The sequence below is a fragment of the Moschus berezovskii genome, chromosome 9 (genome assembly GCF_049115385.1).
Source record: "Moschus berezovskii isolate FMDL1 chromosome 9, NW_MosBer_1.0, whole genome shotgun sequence".
Taxonomy (NCBI): domain Eukaryota; kingdom Metazoa; phylum Chordata; class Mammalia; order Artiodactyla; family Moschidae; genus Moschus; species Moschus berezovskii.
In genome coordinates, this window is record NC_142468.1 from 3,030,737 (window position 1) to 3,051,907 (window position 21,171).

Genomic DNA, 21,171 nt, shown 5'->3' on the forward strand with positions numbered 1-21,171 from the left:
TCAGCCCCATCAGAAATTCATTCAGGTTTGTCACGGAAGCGCTCTCTGCTCAGACCATGACTCATGCTGAGAGTTTAAAGGGCCTGGGCTTGTTTTGCATTCTGTCACCTCTGCGTGCGTTCAGTGTGCTCTTCTGTGCAGTGCAGAGCTCATGGCCCTCGTCACTGTTGTCATGGTGAAGGGCAGCAGCTTCTTGGACTCCCCAGCCCCGTACTGAAGTGGATACTTCAGTCAACCACAGGGGACAGCACAGTTCGTTGCTATGCCAGTGCACACCCTGGATGGCTCGCATCCCATTTCCCATTGGCAGGGACCCAGCACTACGCTGAAGCCCAAAGGCATGACTGAACCAATTCCACAAATCTTATCTTTGACAATATGCCTCCTTTGACCACTTTAGTACTGTTCTGTATCAATCACAGACCAAAACCACCCCAGTAATTTGAACAGGGAAATTTTAATATGGAGTGTTAGCTAATGAAAGGTGATTTAACTACCAAAAAATGTAAACAAGGATTCTAAGGGGCAGTAGCAGCTGCAGAAAGCAGCTGCCACCCACAGGGCTCCTGGACGGTGATCAGGGAATAAGCTGAGAAGGGTGGGCCCTCCCCTCGTCCCCTGGGGCGGAGACTCAACTCTTTGGAAAAGGTGTAGGTGCCTCAGGAACATACCACCTGCCAGTAGAAAAGAAACCTGCCCGCGGGCTGATCTAGCTCTTCTGCTATGAAGGCAGTCCCCCATCCCCCAGCTCCTGTGCCCTCATTAATCCTCTGGTTACAGCATGTTGAGGGAAGAAAAGGCCTTCTCTCCTCTTTGGCCCTCCCTCCAGCACCCTCTGCTGGCAATAGGGTCCAATCCCAGTCATCAGTGCATGCGTGCTAGTCGCTTCGGCTGTGTCTTTGCAACCCCATGGCCTGTAGACCACCAGGCTACTCGTGTCCATGGGGTGCTCCGGGCAAGAATTCTGTGGTGGGTTGCCAGGCCCACCCCTCCTCCAGGGGATCTTCCCAACCCAGGGATCGAACCTATATCTCCTGTGTTTCCTACATTGCAGGCAGATTGTTTACCCACTAAGCCACCTGGGAAGCCCCCAGTAATCAGAGAGCAGGAAAAATAAGGGTGGATTTGGAGTTGAGACAATAACAGTCCTCCAGTCTCATGGCTGTAACCGCTACCTCCTTTATGTATAATGTGTCTCTGCCCTATATTCTCCCTTGAGCTCCAGAGAAGTATTAATATAACAAAATGCCTCCTCGATGTCTTCGTTTGAATTTCTCACAGGCATTCTTAAGGGGCACAAAACCAAACACTCATACCTCCCCTAGTTTTTCCCATCTCAGTAAATAGCATCATCATTCAAACAGAAAGCATAGCCTCTACTTTTCTCTGTTTTCCTACTTTACTCCCAGCTGGTCAAGGTTCTGCCATCTCTTTGTTCAGGAGGGATACAGATCCTACCATTTCTCACTGCTTCCGCTGCTGCTACTCTGCTTCAGGTCACCATCATCTCCTTGACTCTTAAACATCAGAAATCACACCCTGGATTTCTAATGTGCGCTTCATAAAAGTGACTGCTTATTCTCAATTCATTCTAGAACTTTTCATTCTGTAACAGCTGTACCTTATCTGTCCCACTCCAGAGTTTATGCAAGACATCAAAAGCCTTAGGGCTGTGAGTATGCCTGCTCCATCCTTTGCTGTTGGGTAAAGCCCGTTTTTTGTGTTTGCCAGTTCAGCATTAACCCTTATTTTTTTTTAATTAATAATATTAATATCACGATTTCTTCATGTATAGATTTGAAATGTGTATAAATCTTCCTGTCTTAAACTAATAATTGCCTATTGTCAGTTTTTTTAAATTTGAAATCATTTTTATAAAGATGACCTTATTTCTTAAATGTTTTATTTGTTGGATAGAAACTGCAAAGGTAGCAAACTCCCCTAACAGAAACAACAAAATTTCCACATATATTATATCATTGGCTTTTTATGTTAGTTAAAATCTTTCATTCTTTTCATCAGCTTAGTTTCTTTCAAGGTCACTATCAGTACTCACTTTTCCTACATTCAGAAAAGGAATGATTTGTCTTAATTAATGCTTGGAATTCTGTACCATTGTTCTCAATAAAAAACTTTATTATCTGCGTCTTTATTTCTAATATTGATTTGAAGCTCTGTGAAATCAAACTTTTCTTAAGCATATACTTTTTTTTAATAGAGGAAAATCCCCTGATACATGCCATCTTTGATTTTTAGGTGGGAGGTGTTGCTGTTTTTCTCCTGATGGTAAAGCTTTAGCTGTAGGTCTCAATGATGGAAGTTTCTTAATGGCAAATGCAGATACTCTAGAAGATCTGGTATCTTTTCACCACAGAAAAGATGTTATTTCAGATATTCGATTTTCACCAGGTAAGATCTCATTGAAATTATATTTGATTATTAACTTGAGTATGACAATGAATATATTAATGTGTGACTTTTTATTTACTGTTATTTTATCTCAGAATTTTAGTTTTTTACTAGAAGAGGCAGTATAGTGAGAGGTGAAAGCTCTGTATTTAGATCAGTGGCAAAATATCTGGCTTAGGGCCAGTTCTGTCACTAAAGTTTCTGTGTGACTTGGACCAAGGCATTTATTTGAGCTTCCTTTTCCTCATTTGTAACATAAGAAAGATTAGATAACTGTTTTCATTATATTCCTAATGCTTTTGAAGTTACATTAATTTTATCAGCTTCCGTGTATTCATTACTAATGACAAAAACCTACTATAGAATTACTAATGTTAAGGCAAAATTTATGTTAGCTTACTTATATTTTTTCCTAAATTTAAAGTTTTGTTAAATGCAAAGAATATCAAAATTACTTTGTGTATAATTTTTGACATTTGCTTTCCATCACACTACCTCACTACATTAAAATTTTATTTCATTGTGTTAATTATACATGAAAAATATTACCATTAATTACTTGACTCATATGTCTTTTTATAACATGCAAAACACCTAAAGTTCCTCCAAAAAAATTAAGAAAATTAACTCTAGTTGTACAGTATAGAAAATATTTCTAACTGTAGAAACTTTCAAGCAAATATGTTTCTATTATAGGTTCTGGGAAATATCTTGCTGTAGCATCGCATGATAGCTTTATAGATATATACAATGTCATGAGCAGTAAACGAGTAGGAATATGCAAAGGCGCTACCAGTTACATAACCCATGTCGATTGGGATATTAGAGGTAAGAATTTCAGTAACTTACTATTTGATAAAGTTTCCTTTGATTTAGTACAGCTACTTTAAAGAGACAAATAATTTGACAGATGAGTTCAAAAGCACTGTGAAAAACAAACATTATTCTCAAAGTGATTTTCACTACTTTATTTCATATCTAAAGATGAATGCTGGGAGTTTAGACTTTTCAGTAAGACTTTTCAGTACCTCATCTAATATAATTCAAATGATTGTACAGTAAGTGATAGATTCTTAATTTGTAAAGTAATTTAAATATTATTCTTTTTTTAGTCATTTGTCTTAGTTTTTGCCAGATAAGTTTGATATAAATAGTCACTGAAGTTTTAAAAGATAGTTCTGTTAATTAGGGTTTTTTTAAGAGCAGCTTGCGGGCTCTCAGTTCCCTGATCAGGGACTCAAACCAGGCCACAGCAGTGAAAGCCCAGAGTCCTAACCCCTAGACCACCAGGGAATTCCTAATTTTAATGTAATTTCCCCAGCATTCAATAAAATACATTCCCTAAAATTATCATAGTTGTTTAACATACAGGATTCAGTGAATATCTTTGTTTTTTAGCAGAATGTGTGACATATGTCAGTGTTAATAATTTGGATAAAGGTTAATAGTTTAAATGCTCCATTTTGGAGGGTTGTTGTTTCAGATAGTCGCCTCTGTAAATATGGTATTGTAAATTAGTTTTTCCAAATATAGTTAAAATAGATATTTTAGAAGTTCAATTCAGTTCAGTCGCTCAGTCGTGTCTGACTCTTTGTGACTGCGTGAACTGCAGCACGCCAGGCCTCCCTGTCCATCACTAACTCCTGGAGACCACCCAAACCCATGTCCATTGAATCAGTGATGCCATCCAGCCATCTCATCCTCTGTCATTCCCTTCTCTTCCTGCCCTCAATCTTTCCCAGCATCAGGGTCTTTTCAAATGAGTCAGCTCTTCGCATCAGGTGGCCAAAGTATTAGGATTTCAGCTTCAGCATCAGTCCTTCCAATGAATATTCAGGACTAATTTCCTTAAGGATGGATAGGTTGGATCTCCTTGCAGTCCAGGGGACTCTCAAGTCTTCTCCAACACCACAATTCAAAAGCATCAATTCTTCAACGCTTAGCTTTCTTTATAGTCCAATTCTCACATCCATACATAACTACTGGAAAAACCATAGCCTTGACTAGATGGACCTTTGTTGACAAAGTAATGTCTCTGCTTTTCAATATGCTTTCTAGGTTGGTCATAACTTTCCTTCCAAGGAGTAAGCCTCTTTTAATTTCATGTCTGCAATCACCATCTGCAGTGATTTTGGAGCCCAGAAAAATAAAGTCGGCCACTGTTTCCCCATCTATTTGCCATGAAGTGATGGGACTGGATGCCATGATCTTAGTTTTCTGAGTGTTGAGCTTTAAGCCAACTTTTTCACTCTCCTCTTTCACTTTCATCAAGAGGCTTTTTAGTTCCTTTTCACTTTCTGCCATAAGGGTGGTGTCATCTGCATAGCTGAGGTTATTGATATTTCTCCCAGCAATCTTGATTCCAGCTTGTGCTTCCTCCAGCCCAGCGTTTCTCATGATGTACTCTGCATATAAGTTAAATAAGCAGGGTGACAATATACAGCCTTGACATACTCTTTTTCCTATTTTAAAAGATACTTCAAATTTTATTTCTAGGATTTTTATATGCATAACAATAGAAATAGCTTATTCACACACACGCGCATACTCAGTCACTCAGTTATGTCTGACTTTTTGCAACCCCTGGACTGCAGCCTGCCAGGCGCCTCTGTCCGTGGGATTTTACAGGCAAGAATATTGGAGTGGGTTGCCATTTCCTCCTCCAGGGGAAATACTTCCCTACCCAGGGATTGAACCCATATCTCTTTATGACTCCTGCATTGGCAGGCAGATTCTTTACTGCTGAGCCATCTGGGAAGCACACACATACACACAAACACACAAATTAAGCCATTTAGGAATTTAATAACTTTATTATATATTAATTACTTTATTATGGTTGACTGCAGAGTAAAATGGTTTTTATGTTAAGGCTAAATTTTTCCCATAAAAGTTAAACATCATACTAACTGTGTATGTATTTATATTTTATATATGTGTATATTTTTTAATTTTTTTAAGGAAAGCTTTTACAGGTCAACACTGGTGCTAAAGAGCAGTTATTTTTTGAAGCTCCCAGAGGAAGAAAACAAACCATTCCCAGTGGAGAGGTAGGAAGATGGTAGTGCTTGTAATGTTGATATGACTGATAGTGGTTAGAAAGCAGATGCCTGTCTGGGTACAGGAAAATATGCTATGTTAAGAAAGGAATAAATTGCTTACTTGTATGGCTAGCTCTTCCCTAATTACTTTCTTTAAACGATAAGAAGCATGCAATAGCATGTAAAAGACATGCCATCTAAGATTGGATTACTGCATTTCTGTCAAATCTTTTGGAACCCGTGTACCTAAGATGCTTATTGGCAAATTTCTACTTAAGGGAAAAAAAAAATGTGTGTAGTTTTGTGACTGACATTATTAGCAAAACTTTTTGACATGGCCAAGGAAGAGAAACTAAATTAACTTGAAAGTGGCTTAGTAAGGAGAGGGACTGCAAGTCAAATTCTTAATTTCCAATAATGATTGATTGGAAAACATGCTTATAAAGTACTATTAGAAGTTTAGACATGAAATGAAAGAATCAGTTTCTGATATTCTAAGAGCAGAAAAAGTCCTGTTTATTAATATCGTCATTGTATGTAGAATACCAAGTGGATAAATAAATCTTGAATGATGTTATGTTAAAATTTTTCTGCAGGAACTAGTGGACTTGGCAAGCTACAAAACCAGAGCAACTAATTGTTTCACTGTTTTTATTAAACTTTTAATTTTACTTGTGAGATCTATAATTAATTACAAAGAAAAATATTCAATTTTTTGTTGTTAATGTTTTAGAGTGAGATATTATAAACTTAGAGCAGTCTTTTTTTATTTTTTAGGCAGAAAAAATTGGTTGGGCATCATGGACAAGTGTGCTTGGTTTATGCTGTGAGGGAATTTGGCCAGTAATTGGAGAAGTCACGGACATAACTGCCTCTTGCCTCACCAGTGACAAAACAGTCCTAGCTACTGGGGATGATTTGGGATTTGTGAAGTTATTTAGATATCCTGCTAAAGTATGTGTTTTTCTTTAATTCTCCTAATGATCATAACTATGAAAATGGTTAAGGTAATGCCTTTTCATAGCAGTTCACTGTTGTAATATGAATATCACATATGGAATACATAATGTTGTAGTATGAAAGGTTCATAATTTATTTCCTGTTCTTGACATCATGTTTATAGCTTTTCTTCTAGAAGTAGTATTATGATTTATGATCCCACATAAGTTATATATTATATTGTATGGTTTCTAAGTATTGAGTAGTATAAATATTCCTTTTAGAAGAATCATTCTTTTAGTCCTAATATTAAATAATTTTAGTATTCTTTTGATAAAATATATATCATGAACACTAAATACAAACTCTTGATATTTACAACTTTAACATTTAAAATGTTCTATCTGATTAAATATAAAACACTATAAATTATAATACCTATAAAATCAAAGTAAACAATATTTGGTTTAATGTGATGTCTAATGCTATTTTTCTAAAACCAACTGTAGAGATTCTTTGGAATGTACATGACCACGTTACTGTTTGCTGTGTGATGACTAAATTCTTTTACTGCTTTCTTCTGTTCAAACTACTGGGAAACATTAGGCTTTCACTTAGCATAAAAATAAAATTCATGATATCAAGTATAGATATGCATTTACTTGTCACAAATTCAGATGTATGTTATAATCTAGCACCAACATAAACATAAATATAAATTTGAAATATGGCACTGAAATCGTGATATTCAGTGCATGATGGTCTTACTTAATTGCTCATATGAATATTTTTAGATCAGCACTGAAATGGAACCATAAGTTTAAAAAATTTCCGTAAAGAACTCAGGTATCCAAGAAAATATTTCACAAGTCCTTGTTTTAGATACACTAAAGTTGTAGTACCTTACTTGATAAGAATGTGTTCCAATGAAACATTTATTAGTAAAAAACTTCACTCTCAGTATTCTAGATGGTATAGAAGCCCAAGAATATGTTCTAGAATGTTGCTCCACAGATTTCTTCTTCTCCTTACTGTAGCAAGAACCACAAAATCATAGGGAAACTATCTTCTTCTGGTGTTTTCATGACAGATTTCTCTTTGATTTCAGCTGATTTTATTGATTCCTTGTTTCCAAAGAATCCACTGATTTAACTATTACTATGTTTTGTTTCCCTGGAGAAGGAAATGGCAACCCACTCCAGTATACTTGCCTGGCAGGCTACAATGCATGGGGTTGCATTGTCGGACACGACTGAGCGACTGAACACATTTTGTTTATTTAAGACATTTCTTATTTTAACACCCTTGAAAAGATATCCATATAAAACCTGCTTATGACATGTTGATCTGAAATTTACCTATGTAATCCAGTAATGCTAGTGTTCTAGATTTAAAAGTTACCAGTATCTTGGATTTTTCCTTATATTTAGAAGAAAAATACATTACTGTGTGTAACATCTGCTTATAATCAAACACACTAATGAATTACAATGAAAGATATTTACATGGGTATATACTGAAATGTTTGCTAATTGCTTATTGTTAATATGGCCATGCTCTATGTACATAGGTATTCGTATCCTGATTTTCCCGGTTATTGTGTTTCTTTCTGACAATAATATGTATGCATAGTCATCGTTTTTTAAAAGATATCCACCATAATTAACTATTACTATGTTGAATATTTACGGTATTTAAAATGTTTCACTGCTATAAGTCAGTACTATGGCAAATGTTTTTTGTGTCGATAAGGTCTCCTTAGCATATATCTCTTAAAAAGGGATGGTGAAATGAAGGTCAGCATTTTCATACTTTTCAATGTAGAATACCAAGTTGATTCTGAAAGAGTTATGCCCGTAGTACTAGCAGTGTGCAAAACTACTAGTTTATCGTATCCTCACTAAGTTTGGGAGCTGTTACTTTTTATTTTAGTGAGTTTTATTATTTTCTCATTTTTTTTTCAACAAAGTGCCTTTGCGATGATTAATTTCCAATCAAAGATTAAGAAAGAATTTCAAAATTATAAAAACTTTTCAAGTAATAAAATTTCTCAGAAACTTGAATTTTTTTTTAATTTTTAGGGAAAATTTGGAAAGTTTAAGAGGTACGTGGCCCATAGTACACATGTCACAAATGTACGCTGGACTTACGATGACAGCATGTTGGTTACCTTAGGAGGCGCAGATATGTCTTTAATGGTTTGGACAAATGAAATGGAGGGCTATCGAGAAAAAAGACCTTGTGATAGCGAAGAATCTGATTTAGATTCTGAAGAAGATGGGGGTATGTCGTTTTAAGATATTTTAACAAAAATGTAGAAAAAATTTAGCACAACTGATGTAAACTAGAAGTTTAAAGTAATAATAATAATAAGTAATAATAATGCTTGAATAATTATCGTTTTGGTCTTTTTGGTCTATTTAACACCAGAATTTTTTTTGTGACTCTAAAATAACAGGCTGGCATATACTGATGACTTATTCTTCATTTAGCAATGTGTGATAATCATACTTTAAGGAAGTACTATTAAAATAAATTTGAAGTATTGAACCTCATCAGTTCAGTTCAGTTCAGTCGCTCAGTCGTGTCCGACTCTCCGCGACCCCATGAATCACAGCACGCCAGGCCTCCCTGTCCATCACCAACTCCCGGAGCTCACTCAAACTCATGTCCACAGAGTCGGTGATGCCATCCAGCCATCTCATTCTCGGTCGTCCCCTTTTTCTCCCGCCCCCAACCTTTCCCAGCATCAGAGTCTTTTCCAGTGAGTCAACTCGTCGCAAGAGGTGGCCAAAGTATTGCAGTTTCAGCTTTAGCATCAGTCCTTCCAATGAACACCCAGGATTGATCTCCTTTAGAAAGGACTGGTTGGATCTCCTTGCAGTCCAAGGGACTCTCAAGAGTCTTCTCCAACACCACAGTTCAAAAGCATCAATTTTTCGGCGATCAGCTTTCTTCACAGTCCAACTCTCACATCCATACATGACCACAGGAAAAACCATAGCCTTGACTAGACGGACCTTGGTTGGCAAAGTAATGTCTCTGCTTTTTAATATACTATCAAAGTTGGTCATAACTTTCCTTCCAAGGAGTAAGCGTCTTTTAATTTCATGGCTGCAATCAGCATCCGCAGTGATTTTGGAGCCCAAAAAAATAAAGTCTGACACTGTTTCCACTGTTTTCCCATCTATTTGCCATGAAGTGATGGGACCAGATGCCATGATCTTTGTTTTCTGAATGTTGAGCTTCAAGCCAACCTTTTCACTCTCCTCTTTCACTTTCATCAGGAGGCTTTTGAGTTCCTCTTCACTTTCTGCCATAAGGGTAGTGTCATCTGCATATCTGAGATTATTGATATTTCTCCCAGCAATCTTGATTCCAGCTTGTGCTTCTTCCAGCCCAGCGTTCCTCCTGATGTACTCTGCATATAAATTAAATAAGCAAGGTGACAATATACAGCCTTGACGCACTCCTTTTCCTATTTGGAACCAGTCTGTTGTTCCATGTCCAGTTCTGACTGTTGCTTCCTGACCTGCATACAGGTTTCTCAAGAGGCAGGTCAGGTGGTCTGGTATTTCCATCTCTTTCAGAATGTTCCACAGTTTATTGTGATCCACACAGTCAAAGGCTTTGGCATAATCAATGAAGCAGAAATAGATGCTCTTCTGGAACTCCCTTGCTTTCTCCATGATCCAGTGGATGTTGGCAATTTGATTTCTGGTGCCTCTGCCTTTTCTAAACCCTGCTTGAACATCTGGGAGTTCACGGTTCACATATTGCTGAAGCCTGGCTTGGAGAATTTTGAGCATGACTTTACTAGCATGTGAGATGAGTGCAATTGTGGGGTAGTTTGAGCATTCTTTGGCATTCCCTTTCTTTGGGATTGGAATGAAGACTGACCTTTTCCAGTCCTGTGGCCACTGCTGAGTTTTCCAAATTTGCTGGCATATTGAGTGCAGCACTTTCACAGCATCGTCTTTCAAGATTTGAAATAGCTCAACTGGAATTCCATCACCTCCACTAGCTTTGTTTGTAGTAATGCTTTCTAAGGCCCACTTGACTTCACATTCCAAGATGTCTGGCTCTAGGTCAGTGATCACATTATCGTGACTATCTTGGTCGTGAAGATCTTTTTTATACGGTTCTTCTGTGTATTCTTGTCACCTCTTCTTAATATGTTCTGCTTCTGTTAGGTCCATACCATTTCTGTCCTTTATCGAGCCCATCTTTGCATGAAATGTTCCCTTGGAATCTCTAATTTTCTTGAAGAGATCTCTTGTTTTTCCTATTCTGTTGTTTTCCTCTATTTCTTTGCATTGATCACTGAGGAAGGCTTTCTTATCTCTCCTTGCTATTCTTTGGAACTCTGCATTCAGATGCTTATATCTTTCCTTTTCTCCTTTGCTTTTCGTTTCTCTTCTTTTCACAGCTATTTGTAAGGCCTCCTCAGACGGCTATTTTTTTTTTTGCATTTTAAGACAATTTTGGTTTTTTCCTATTACACTAGTAATGCCCACTCATTGTAGAAAAGTTAGAAAGTACATTTTGCAATAAAAAAATGAACACAGCGTCCATAATTTGAACACTAAGAGGTAACTTCTGTTAACATTTGAGATGTTGCCCATAGGGGTATGTGTATTTATATACTTTTTTTTTTTTTTTTTTAGCAAAAATGGCATCATATTGAGGTTTTTTTTGTAGCTTGCTATTATCACTTAATCAGTATTCTTTATCACTAAATATTCTTCTACATCATTTTTACTGGCTGTTATTTCATAATTTGACTATAACACGATGTATTTAACTTATTTCATATTGTTTAATGTCCTTGGGAAAGGTTGGGGGCGGGAGGAGAAGGGGACGACGGAGAATGAGATGGCTGGATGGCATCACCGACTCTGTGGACATGAGTTTGAGTGTACTCCGGGAGTTGGTGATGGACAGGGAGGCCTGGCGTGCTGTAATTCATGGGGTCGCAGAGAGTCGGACACGACTGAGCGACTGAACTGAACTGAACTGAACTGAATGTCCTTGTATCCGATTTTTAAGATCATAATTGAGATCCTCAGCTATAACATAGAGGATAATTCTTATATTTTGATGTTAGGCTATGACAGTGATGTCACAAGGGAGAATGAAATCAGTTACACCATCAGAGCCTTATCAACAAATATTCGCCCAATGTTTGGAATCAAGCCTCATTTGCAACAAAAAGAACCCTCAGCTGATGAAAGGTAACAATCAAGTTTAAAACTAGATGAAGAAAAACATATCAGTATTACAAATTGAATTGATTGTTTAACTGAATGAATTTTTTGCAGAAAATAAGTGGCGGTGGTACTCTTGCATTTTACAGTCCCCAGCTTCTCTTAGAAAGCATGTTTGTCCTTACGTACTTTTTGGTAATGACGCTGTCTTTTGCAAGTAGCTTAGGGAATGATGCTATGTAGAAAGTCTGTATGATTAAAAGAATCTTACTTGCTAACTTTTATAAATATATGTGATAGGGTTTCAAGAAATAATACAGACTGAATCTAATACCTAGTGTGTTTTAGGAAGCACATGAACCAGAGAGATGCTTAAGTTTTGAAAAGGCCTTTTTATCCATGTGCATTTCATCAAGGATAGAAAGTCATTATTTTAAATTTTTTCCAAAAAGGCAAGTTGAAGTATAGCTTGTCTCTGGGAATTATTGGTCCTTGTCAAGAATCAGCAAATCAAAATAAGGCTATGTGCACTGCAGTCTTATGAGGAAAGAGAACTTTATTTAATAAAGTATCTTAGTGGAGTGACAGATCAAGAGAAAAATTGTGAGCCTGATGCTTTTAAAATCATTAGAGAAGATAGAAAACAGTGGAGAGGCGTATGGATCAGTGAATTGCATAGATTCACTTTAAAAAAGGGGGTAGACAGTGATGTTCTGTTTGGTGGTGTAAGTTGTATCTGGCTCTGCGGACCCCATGGACTGTAGCCCACCAGGATCCTCTGTCCGTGGGATTTTCCAGGCAAGATTACTGCAGTGGGTTGCCATTTCCTTCTCCAGGGATCTTCCCAACCCAGGGATTGAACCCTGGTCTCCTGCATTGCAGGTGGATTCTTTACTGACTGAGCTATCAGGGAAACCATAAAGGCATAAGAAGGGGCAGAATATTAAACTAGAGGTATGTTTTTTTTAATGCTGAACATACCATGATCTAAATACTTGTATGGTATTCAAGGTTGAGGTGACTTGACACTGACTTTGAAGACAGTTCAAAGGGCATGGTTTTTGGAATAAGAGCCCAGATGGTGCCAGTGGTAAAGAACGCACCTGCCAAGGCAGGTAGACACAGGTTTGGTCCTTGGGTCGGGAAGATTGCCTGGAGGAAGGCATGGCAACCCACGCAATATTCTGGCCTGGAGAATCCCATGGACAGAGGAGCCTGGTAGGCTGCAGTCCATGGGGTCGCACTGAGTTGGACACAACTGAAGCAACTTACCCATTTGTATTATTTGCCAGTTGTGTGACCTTGAGAAACTTTTCATTTTCTCTGAGCCTCAGTTTCCTCAGAAGTAAAATAAACATTATACCCACAATTTATGGAGTATTTCATGAAATTAAGTAATGTATATAAAGAATTTAGGTAGTAATCCTTCACCACCCCTTTCTTAGAATAAAATACAAAGTAATCTAAGGAGATATCTTGTTAATACTGACACACTTCCTTTTTTAAAATTTTATTTTATTGTAGTTTAGGCCACATCACACTACTTGTGAGACCTTTGTTCCCCAACAAGGAATTGAACCCAGGACCACAGCAGGAAAAGTGCTGAGTCCTAAACCACTGGACTCCAGGGAACTCCCTAAGAGCTTTTTCTTTTAGTACTGAAATTAAATTAAATACCTATACATTTATTAATTAGAGCCATATCAGTATGCAAATGTGGATGTTCATAATTAGAATATTTTCAGTATAGTACTTAGTATTCCCTAAAAGAAATTATATCTCACAGGTAATGAAAAATGTAATTTAGGGAAGAAGAATCGCTATATATTCTCATTAATATTTTTCATTTATTATAATGATTTTTAAAGAAAATACTATCATTTATCAGATAAATGTAGTATGTCAGAAAAAGTGACCTAATTTAATCTGTAGACCATCCCTCATGGTAAAACACTTAAATTTCCTCCTTCATTGTGGAAGTGACGCAAGTTCTGACAGATATTTTACTGCTCACAAAGAATGGTTGACACTGTCATAATTGTAATCTTTGCTGTTAACTTGCATTCTCAAAATTATTTTCTATTTATTTTGTGTTTTGTGCTCAAATTATTTTATAATTCAGCTCTACTAAATTCTCCTGAAAATGCCAAGGCAGAAAAGTCATAATTGTGATTCATAGTTAGGAATCTTCATTTTCATCAAATGCAAGAATCAAAGGAGATAAAAATGAGGTTTTGTTTTTTCATCAGCTTTGAACTTCTGTGAAGAGGTTAAATGGTCTGTATACATAATTGTCTTCAGTTTTAAATAAAATATATCATCATCAAATACAAAACATTTTTTAAACAAAACAAATGTTTGTCAAATATCTACTTAACAGGAAAATATTTCTGATGACAATTTGACTTAGTTGATATTTTTGTGGATTCTTTTTTCCTAAATGACATTAATAATTTTATGTTTTTCTTTTTCTGTTTAAGTATTTTTATGACAAGTCTTATTATATTTAAAGTAGTTACTTGTCAGTCAAATTTCCAATATTTTTTAATAAATCAGAACAACATGACATAAAATTTAGGCATTATTGTATTTCCTTAGAATTTTATTGACCTGTTACCTTTATTCTGTCTACTAAACTGATATATTTTATTCATCATCAATTTTCATATCTGTTTATCTCCTTACTTTTTTCTCTTGCTTCTTTTGAAGGCAGGGAGTAGTAAGGTAAGTTAATTTATTTAAGAAAATATTTTACTCAAAAATTTATTCTTCTGTTTTGGTCTTTGTGGTATTTTAAGGTATTTATTTTTTTCCTTATAAAACACTGAAATAGTTTTGCTGAGAAAGAATTAGAAAGTGAAAGCAAACAAATCCTCCAAAAAGAGTTGCATTTGAAGATACAACATGTGAGTGTTGTTGTAAGGGTCTTCCTTATAATCAGTGTTTTTACAGATGACTTTTCATAAACACCTGTACTCTAATAGTTTTAGTTTTTCCTTAAATTTCAAAGACTTGTAAAAACAGTAATCACACATTTTTATCAGTGAAAACTTTTCCAGTTGATAGCAAACCTGTTAGTTTCATGTCATACTTGTTTTATATTCATTAATTTCAAAACATTTAAAATAGGGCGATAGTGATATTTACATGTTTAATAAAATTATATGTGCAAGAAAGGACTGTTTGGGGTCGTTTGATAGTTACCTTTAGTAAAATAAAAGTGTCTTCAGACAGTTTCTGAAACAGGACAGTATGGAAAAGCCCCATCTGTTTTGAAGTTAAAAAAGGTGCCAGCAGGAAAATGCTGACAGATAAGACAAACAAGTAAATTTGAGAAAGATTGTGCAGAGCTTCAAATATTAGGTACTCCTTAGTTAATTTGTCAGATAGCAGGAATTCACTGTTTTAAGCAGGAGGTGGTGTGTGCAAAGATATGAGTCTGGAGTGTGATGTGACTTCTTTAAAAGGCCCTCATAATCTTACACTATTTTAACAGCAGTAAAGCATGCAGACCTAGCATCAGACCTGGAGTAGCTTCTTCAGGACTGAGCTCTGCACTTTAAAGGGACATTGACAATTTACAGTGAACTAGCAAGAAACACAGGATAAAGGAAAGTTGGGTGGCCACTTCACATAAAGAATAATTTATCATTTTTGGAATCACTAGTTTCCCAAAAGAAAGAAAAGTAAGTGGAGATATAATTGCCGTCTTACAGGCAGTTGTTCATGCAGGGTTTAGTAAATGCCCACTTGTCATCAGGGTTGTGAAGGGATGCTCTAGACATGTAAGAGAATTCTGGTTTCATTGGGAGGGGGGATGAGATTAGCAGCTGTGATCCTTCCAGTTCTGTTCAGCCATTATGTTGCTATGGGGAATTTTTTTAAGTTACCTCCTTTGTTGGAACAGTCCCAAATACCACGTGGTCTCAAGACTCTCTCTGCGTGCTTGGCTACACTGGCTGACCGGGGGTCCCTCTGGGGCCAGAGGAGGGGGAGCTTCGGTTCCTGAGACAGTCCTTAATAGCAGTGCGGTGCAACCAGCCTTTTAAGTTAATAAACATTAAATAAGCTTAAATATTTTGTTTAAAATTCAGTTTGCACTGTGAAAAATAAGAATGGCAAGCTATATACAACATAGGACATGTTGAATTCTTTTCCGTTTCATCTGTTTTCTTCTGATTTCCCTGCCAGTAATGGAATAATTTAAGCCTTTTTTTATATACAGCAATAAATAAAAACAATAGTCCTTTACTATATATCATATAGTTTATTTGCGTTAAATGTGTAAAAGTATTTTATTACAGGACATATTTTACTGCTATTTTAAATTCAGATTTGTGTTGTAATCTTTTCCTTTTTTTTATCTGCTGCTGGAAAGAGGCTCCAGGTAACCCTCTCTCTTTGCTCTAGTCCATGAGGCCTGATTTTGTCTTTTTATTATCTTTGATATTTATCATTAATGTGCTGTGTTCCTTGGTGTTCTTTACCTCTGTCCACAGCTTTCCATGTTTTTCTCCTTTGAAATCAGTATCCCTGAAGTGACTATATCTTAATAATTGGATTCTTACCTGGTGGGTTATAGTCCATGGAGTCACAAAAGTTGGACACAACTTTTTCACTTTAATAATTGGATTCATAACATATAAGTAACTGCCTTACTAAAACTTAATCCATTTGACTTGTATAATTTTCCAAGTTGTATAATTTTAAGCAATAATATATCCTATATAAATTATCTTTACAAAAATTAAAATATGCTTAATTGTTATTCAGGATTTATAGATAAAAGTTATACACTTATTAAAGTTGTCAGACAATAACACTGAATAAAGGTCAACGACTTGGAGGAGAAGGCAAGGCTGCTCCCATTCTTTGATTTTAGCAGAAGTATTTTAAAATACTAAATAATATAAAGTTAATTATATTTATTACTTATAGATATTTTAAAAGTATATGAAAAAGGTTTGGAATCAAAAATTTTTGTGATAATTTGAAAAGTCCTTCGTATAGTGCTGCAAGTGCAACACTTCCATGTCACCATCATGGTTATACGCTTCTGCATCCTGCTTCAGACACTATGAAAATACACGTTTATATCACATGTTCAAGACATAACACTTCATTTACTTTGTATAGGTGTGTACCTTGAAAATGCAGATATATTGTTATGCCTTTAATTTTATGAATTTATTCAGAAATGATAGAGTTTTCTTGACTGGAAAGTTAACTTGTATCATTTTCTGATTCAGTTTTTACCCAATTAATATTAAATTTGAAGGGTGAATTGATATATGATTGATTTAGATTCACTGTTCAGCTTATTAAACATTTGAATGATGACTATTAAATGATGTGGGTTTAAAAAAACAATAAACAAAAGGCTTTTTTTAGGGAAGAGTTGCCACATTTAAGTAGCTGAAAATGGGAATTCCATATACCTAATGACACATTATAGATAGATTCTGGACTTAGTGGTAGAAACAGAGGGAGAGGAATAGATTTGAGAGCTACTGTGTAAGTTTGAAAAATATGAAGTAAATAGTGAAAACGAGGGGAGAGGAGTTGGAGGCAGTAGTAATAACCTTCTACAGAGTTGCAGTGAAAGGTCTTGTGTGCCTGACAGACAGTGTTGCCATAAATACACTAGGGACTGCAGAGGAGACAGAGGGCACGGCGGACCGGTGATGAGCACACGCTTGAGCTCAGATGTGCTTTACATCGCCAACAGTATGGAGAGTTTATGGAAATACTCCCAGAATTCAAAAAGCATATATTGAGTACTTGCCACGTGCAGGATACTGAGATAGCTGCATTCGAGCAGTCATCTAGGCTGTTGATAACGCACCCCATCAAGGAGCTTTGAGTTTGTAAAACTAACATTTGTGTATTTTTATCACCAATCTTTTCTTGTGCTGTTGTATTCATTGCATTTATGGAACATACATCAAAGAAATTAAAAGAGAAATGAATAGAAGTTCTGACATTTTCTACCTTGCTGCCTGGGAAGATACCACAATTTAGAGGGTGGAGTCTCATGAGAAACGCAGATTGATTCACGCATGGGGCAGAGTGTCAGAGACATTGCTCTTGGGAGGGCCGAGAGGAGCTCAGCTGAGAGGCGCTGGGTGATGCTTCCCCTCCTGTCTCCCGCTTCTCTGTTTCAGGCCTCCGGTGAGCAGGGCCCCACCCCAACCAGAAAAACTCCAGACCAACAACATTGGCAAGAAGAAGAGGCCCATAGAGGTGAGGAAAATCCACCCCCGGTGTTAACTGTACCTTCGAATGCATCCAGGGTTTATTCTTTTTCCTTTTCGTGAAACACCCAAATCTTACCATTATTCTTCATGAAAATAAGTGTACTGGGATTCTTTTTTGTTCAGTTGTAAAAATTGATTGCTTAACTGTCAAGTCTGAGCTTGGATTGACATCCTCTGGTTTTATTATTATTATTAGTCTTTTATTTTTCTATGAATAATACCCTGAATTGAACCATATCTCAGAGAGCTTCTAAATGTAAATGTATGGAATGATCTGTGGCTTATAGAAGCATAGTCACCTTAGAGTGTCCTGTACTTAGTGATTTGAATTTATAAGTTAAAGATTTACGATGGCACCCCACTCCAGTACTCCTGCCTGGAAAATCCCATGGGAGGAGGAGCCTGGTGGGCTGCAGTCCATGGGGTCGCTAAGAGTCGGACACGACTGAGCGACTTCACTTTCACTTTCCTGCATTGGAGAAGGAAACGGCAATCCACTCCAGTGTTCTTGCCTGGAGAATCCCAGGGACGGGGGAGCCTGGTGGGCTGCTGTCTCTGGGGTCACACAGAGTCGGACACAACTGAAGCGACTTAGCAGCAGCAGCAGGAACTTTTACCCCATGAGATATTCACTGTAGAGTTTAATAATGGCCCTGCTTCCAAGCAAAGAAACTTCCCACAGTAACTGATCAAAAGAGAAAAGCTCTCCCAGCATTCCGTAGTCCCAGCATCAGCAAAAACAGACAGACCGCTGGGTGTCTGTCAGTCGCTCAGTCGTGGTTGACTCTTTGCAACCCCACAGACTGTAGCCTGCCAGGCTTCTCTGTCCTTGGAACTCTCCAGGAAGCATACTGGAGTGGATTCCCTTCTCCAGAGGATCTTCCTGACCCAGCGATCAAACCCTGGTCTCCTGCATCGCAGGCAGATTCTTTACTATTTGAGCTACAGGGCAGTCCTTAAGCAGACTGCTCCGTGAGGTCCGAAGCAAGGTGTAAAGCTGTGGGAGGGTGATTGTTGTGCTTCCTGCCCCACTCAGCCTCACACAGTCAGTGAAAATGGGCACTTGGAGTAGCAGGATTATCTTTAGTATGAGTTATCAGAGACGGCATGCTTAGTACATGAAGCTGATAAACTGTTTGGATCCTTGGAAGCATATCTCTTGGACCTAATTTATCCTCAGTTATATATGCAGATCAAATATTTTTGACTAAGAGTTAACACAAATTGAAGTATTTTTCTTTTGGACACAAAGTATCTCAGTGTTTAACAAACAAAATCTTAAGAACTAAAATTCTTGGAGTCAGATGACAGTGTGCTTCCCTTTTCATTTTTATAGATTCATGTAGAAAAGTATGGAATGTGTGTTTCAGCTGCTCAAAAGAGCTTAATAGAGAGGCGTATCTAGTTTAGTTTTGTGTTTGAAATTTATAAATGAAAAATGCATCCTGCATTTTGACTGAAGACCACCAGTACTATATACAACAAAATAATGGTGAACATTTAGACATGAGCAGATGTATAATGGTTTTATCATTGTTTTAGGACCTTGTGTTGGAGCTCGTTTTTGGCTATCGAGGCCGAGACTGCAGGAATAATGTTCATTATTTAAATGATGGTGATGATATAATTTATCACACCGCATCCGTTGGAATTCTTCACAATGTTGCTACCGGTAGGAAACCCTAATTCTCCATTCACCTCTTTTAAAATTGAGAATTTTTTATTTAGCATCTTAAAACTCTGTTAAAAATATAAATAATTAAAATACATGAATCTGGAATATGAATATTTCATACTGTAGAATTTCCTAGTAATATTTTAAGTAATTTACAATCTTGAGGAGAGTATATCACAGCAGAAAAGGACTTCATAATGCAAAATGCTTATAGATCTCGGTTAAAAGTGAAGGATTACTGTATGTTGAAAGCATGTTTTATAGCAAAAACATTTGTAACTTTATTCTGTTTCCCCGCAAGTGGTTGTCTTTGATAGTGATTGAAAGGAGCATGTTGGGTGAGTGATTGCTGGGGACTGGCGGTGGAGTGGCAGTGTTCCTGCTGAGGGCTTGGAAAGCCAAAACGGTTAAGAAAGCTGCTTGCCTGTGACTTGACTGATGATACCTGTTAGATCCAAGAGATGGGAAAATATTTCTTGGCGTCTGTTTAACTGATTGTATTGTTGAAACAGTTCTCTAGGCATCATTTGATGACCAAGGATGTGATAATCCTCCTAGTAATACTCTTTATTAATTTTGAATTGCTTTATTACAAAAAGTTATAAACCTCATAGTCAGAAAGTTGTTCAGTCGCTCAGTCGTGTCCGACTCTTTGTGACCCCCTGTGGACTGCAGCACGCCAGTCTTCCCTGTCCTTCACCATCTCCTGGGGCTTGCTCAAAGTCTTGTCCATTGAGTTGGTGATGCCATCCAACCATCTCATCCTCTGTTGTCCCCTTCTACTCCCGCCTTCAATCTTTCCCAGCATCAGGGTCTTTTCCAGTGAGTCAGCTCTTTGCATCAGGTGGCCAAAGTATTGGAGTTTCAGCCTCAGCATTGGTCCTTCCAGTGAATTTTCAGGACTGATCTTCTTTAAGATGGACTGATTTGACCTCTTTGCAGTCCAAGGGACTCTCAAGAGTCTTCTGCAACACCACAGTTCAAAAGTATCAATTCTTTGGTGCTCAGCTTTCTTTGTGGTCCAATTCTCACATCCATACATGACCACTGGAAAAACCGTAGCCTTGACTAGATGGACCTTTGTCAGCAAAGTGATGTCTCTGCTTCTTAATACACTATCTAGGTTTGTCATAGCTTTTCTTCCAAGGAGGAAGCATCTTTTAATTTCATGGCTGCAGTCGCCATCTGCAGTGATTTTGAGCCCAACAAAATAGTCTGTCACTGTTTGCATTGAAGATATAGTTTATCTAGTACAAACATTTCTGGCTTTTTTTTTTCTAATTAGGTAGAATGGATTATGTGAGTCATAATCCCCTACCCCTGGTCAGTATTAATCATTAATATGGTATATCTGTTTTAGTTTCCTTAAGAAAATGATTCATCAAGATTACACAAATCAATGGTAATTTTCTATTCAATACTTTAGGTCATTAAAAAATACCTCTTATTAATAGAAAATCCTCTTTGCAGCTTCACTTATCCTTCACAGAGGACATAGAAGACAAGAAAAGACACGCCACATCAGGATGAAAGTGTAGACATACTTCCATGTTCACACATGTAGTTTTCTTTAGTTTCCTGGTTTTAGTTACTCACCTCCCTAATGGTGGGATATAGAGAGCCGGGGCAGATGGACGACTAAG

General features: G+C 37.1%; 1 protein-coding gene across 13 annotated transcripts in view; it reads left to right on the forward strand.

Annotated features, from left to right (window-relative positions):
• Positions 1-21,171, forward strand: part of EML5 (EMAP like 5) — a 154,284-nt gene that overhangs the window by 102,268 nt on the left and 30,845 nt on the right. For all 13 annotated transcript variants that reach the window (XR_008687285.2, XM_088839397.1, XM_055436542.2 and 10 more), the window contains 8 exons: positions 2,257-2,409; positions 3,106-3,237; positions 5,371-5,459; positions 6,228-6,404; positions 8,471-8,672; positions 11,497-11,623; positions 17,761-17,839; positions 19,396-19,525. Coding sequence is in view for 12 of the 13 variants with exons in the window: in XM_088839397.1 (XP_088695523.1) it covers positions 2,257-2,409; positions 3,106-3,237; positions 5,371-5,459; positions 6,228-6,404; positions 8,471-8,672; positions 11,497-11,623; positions 17,761-17,839; positions 19,396-19,525 (1,089 nt within the window). In the remaining variant the exon portion in view is untranslated. The remainder of the gene's footprint in view (positions 1-2,256; positions 2,410-3,105; positions 3,238-5,370; positions 5,460-6,227; positions 6,405-8,470; positions 8,673-11,496; positions 11,624-17,760; positions 17,840-19,395; positions 19,526-21,171) is intronic.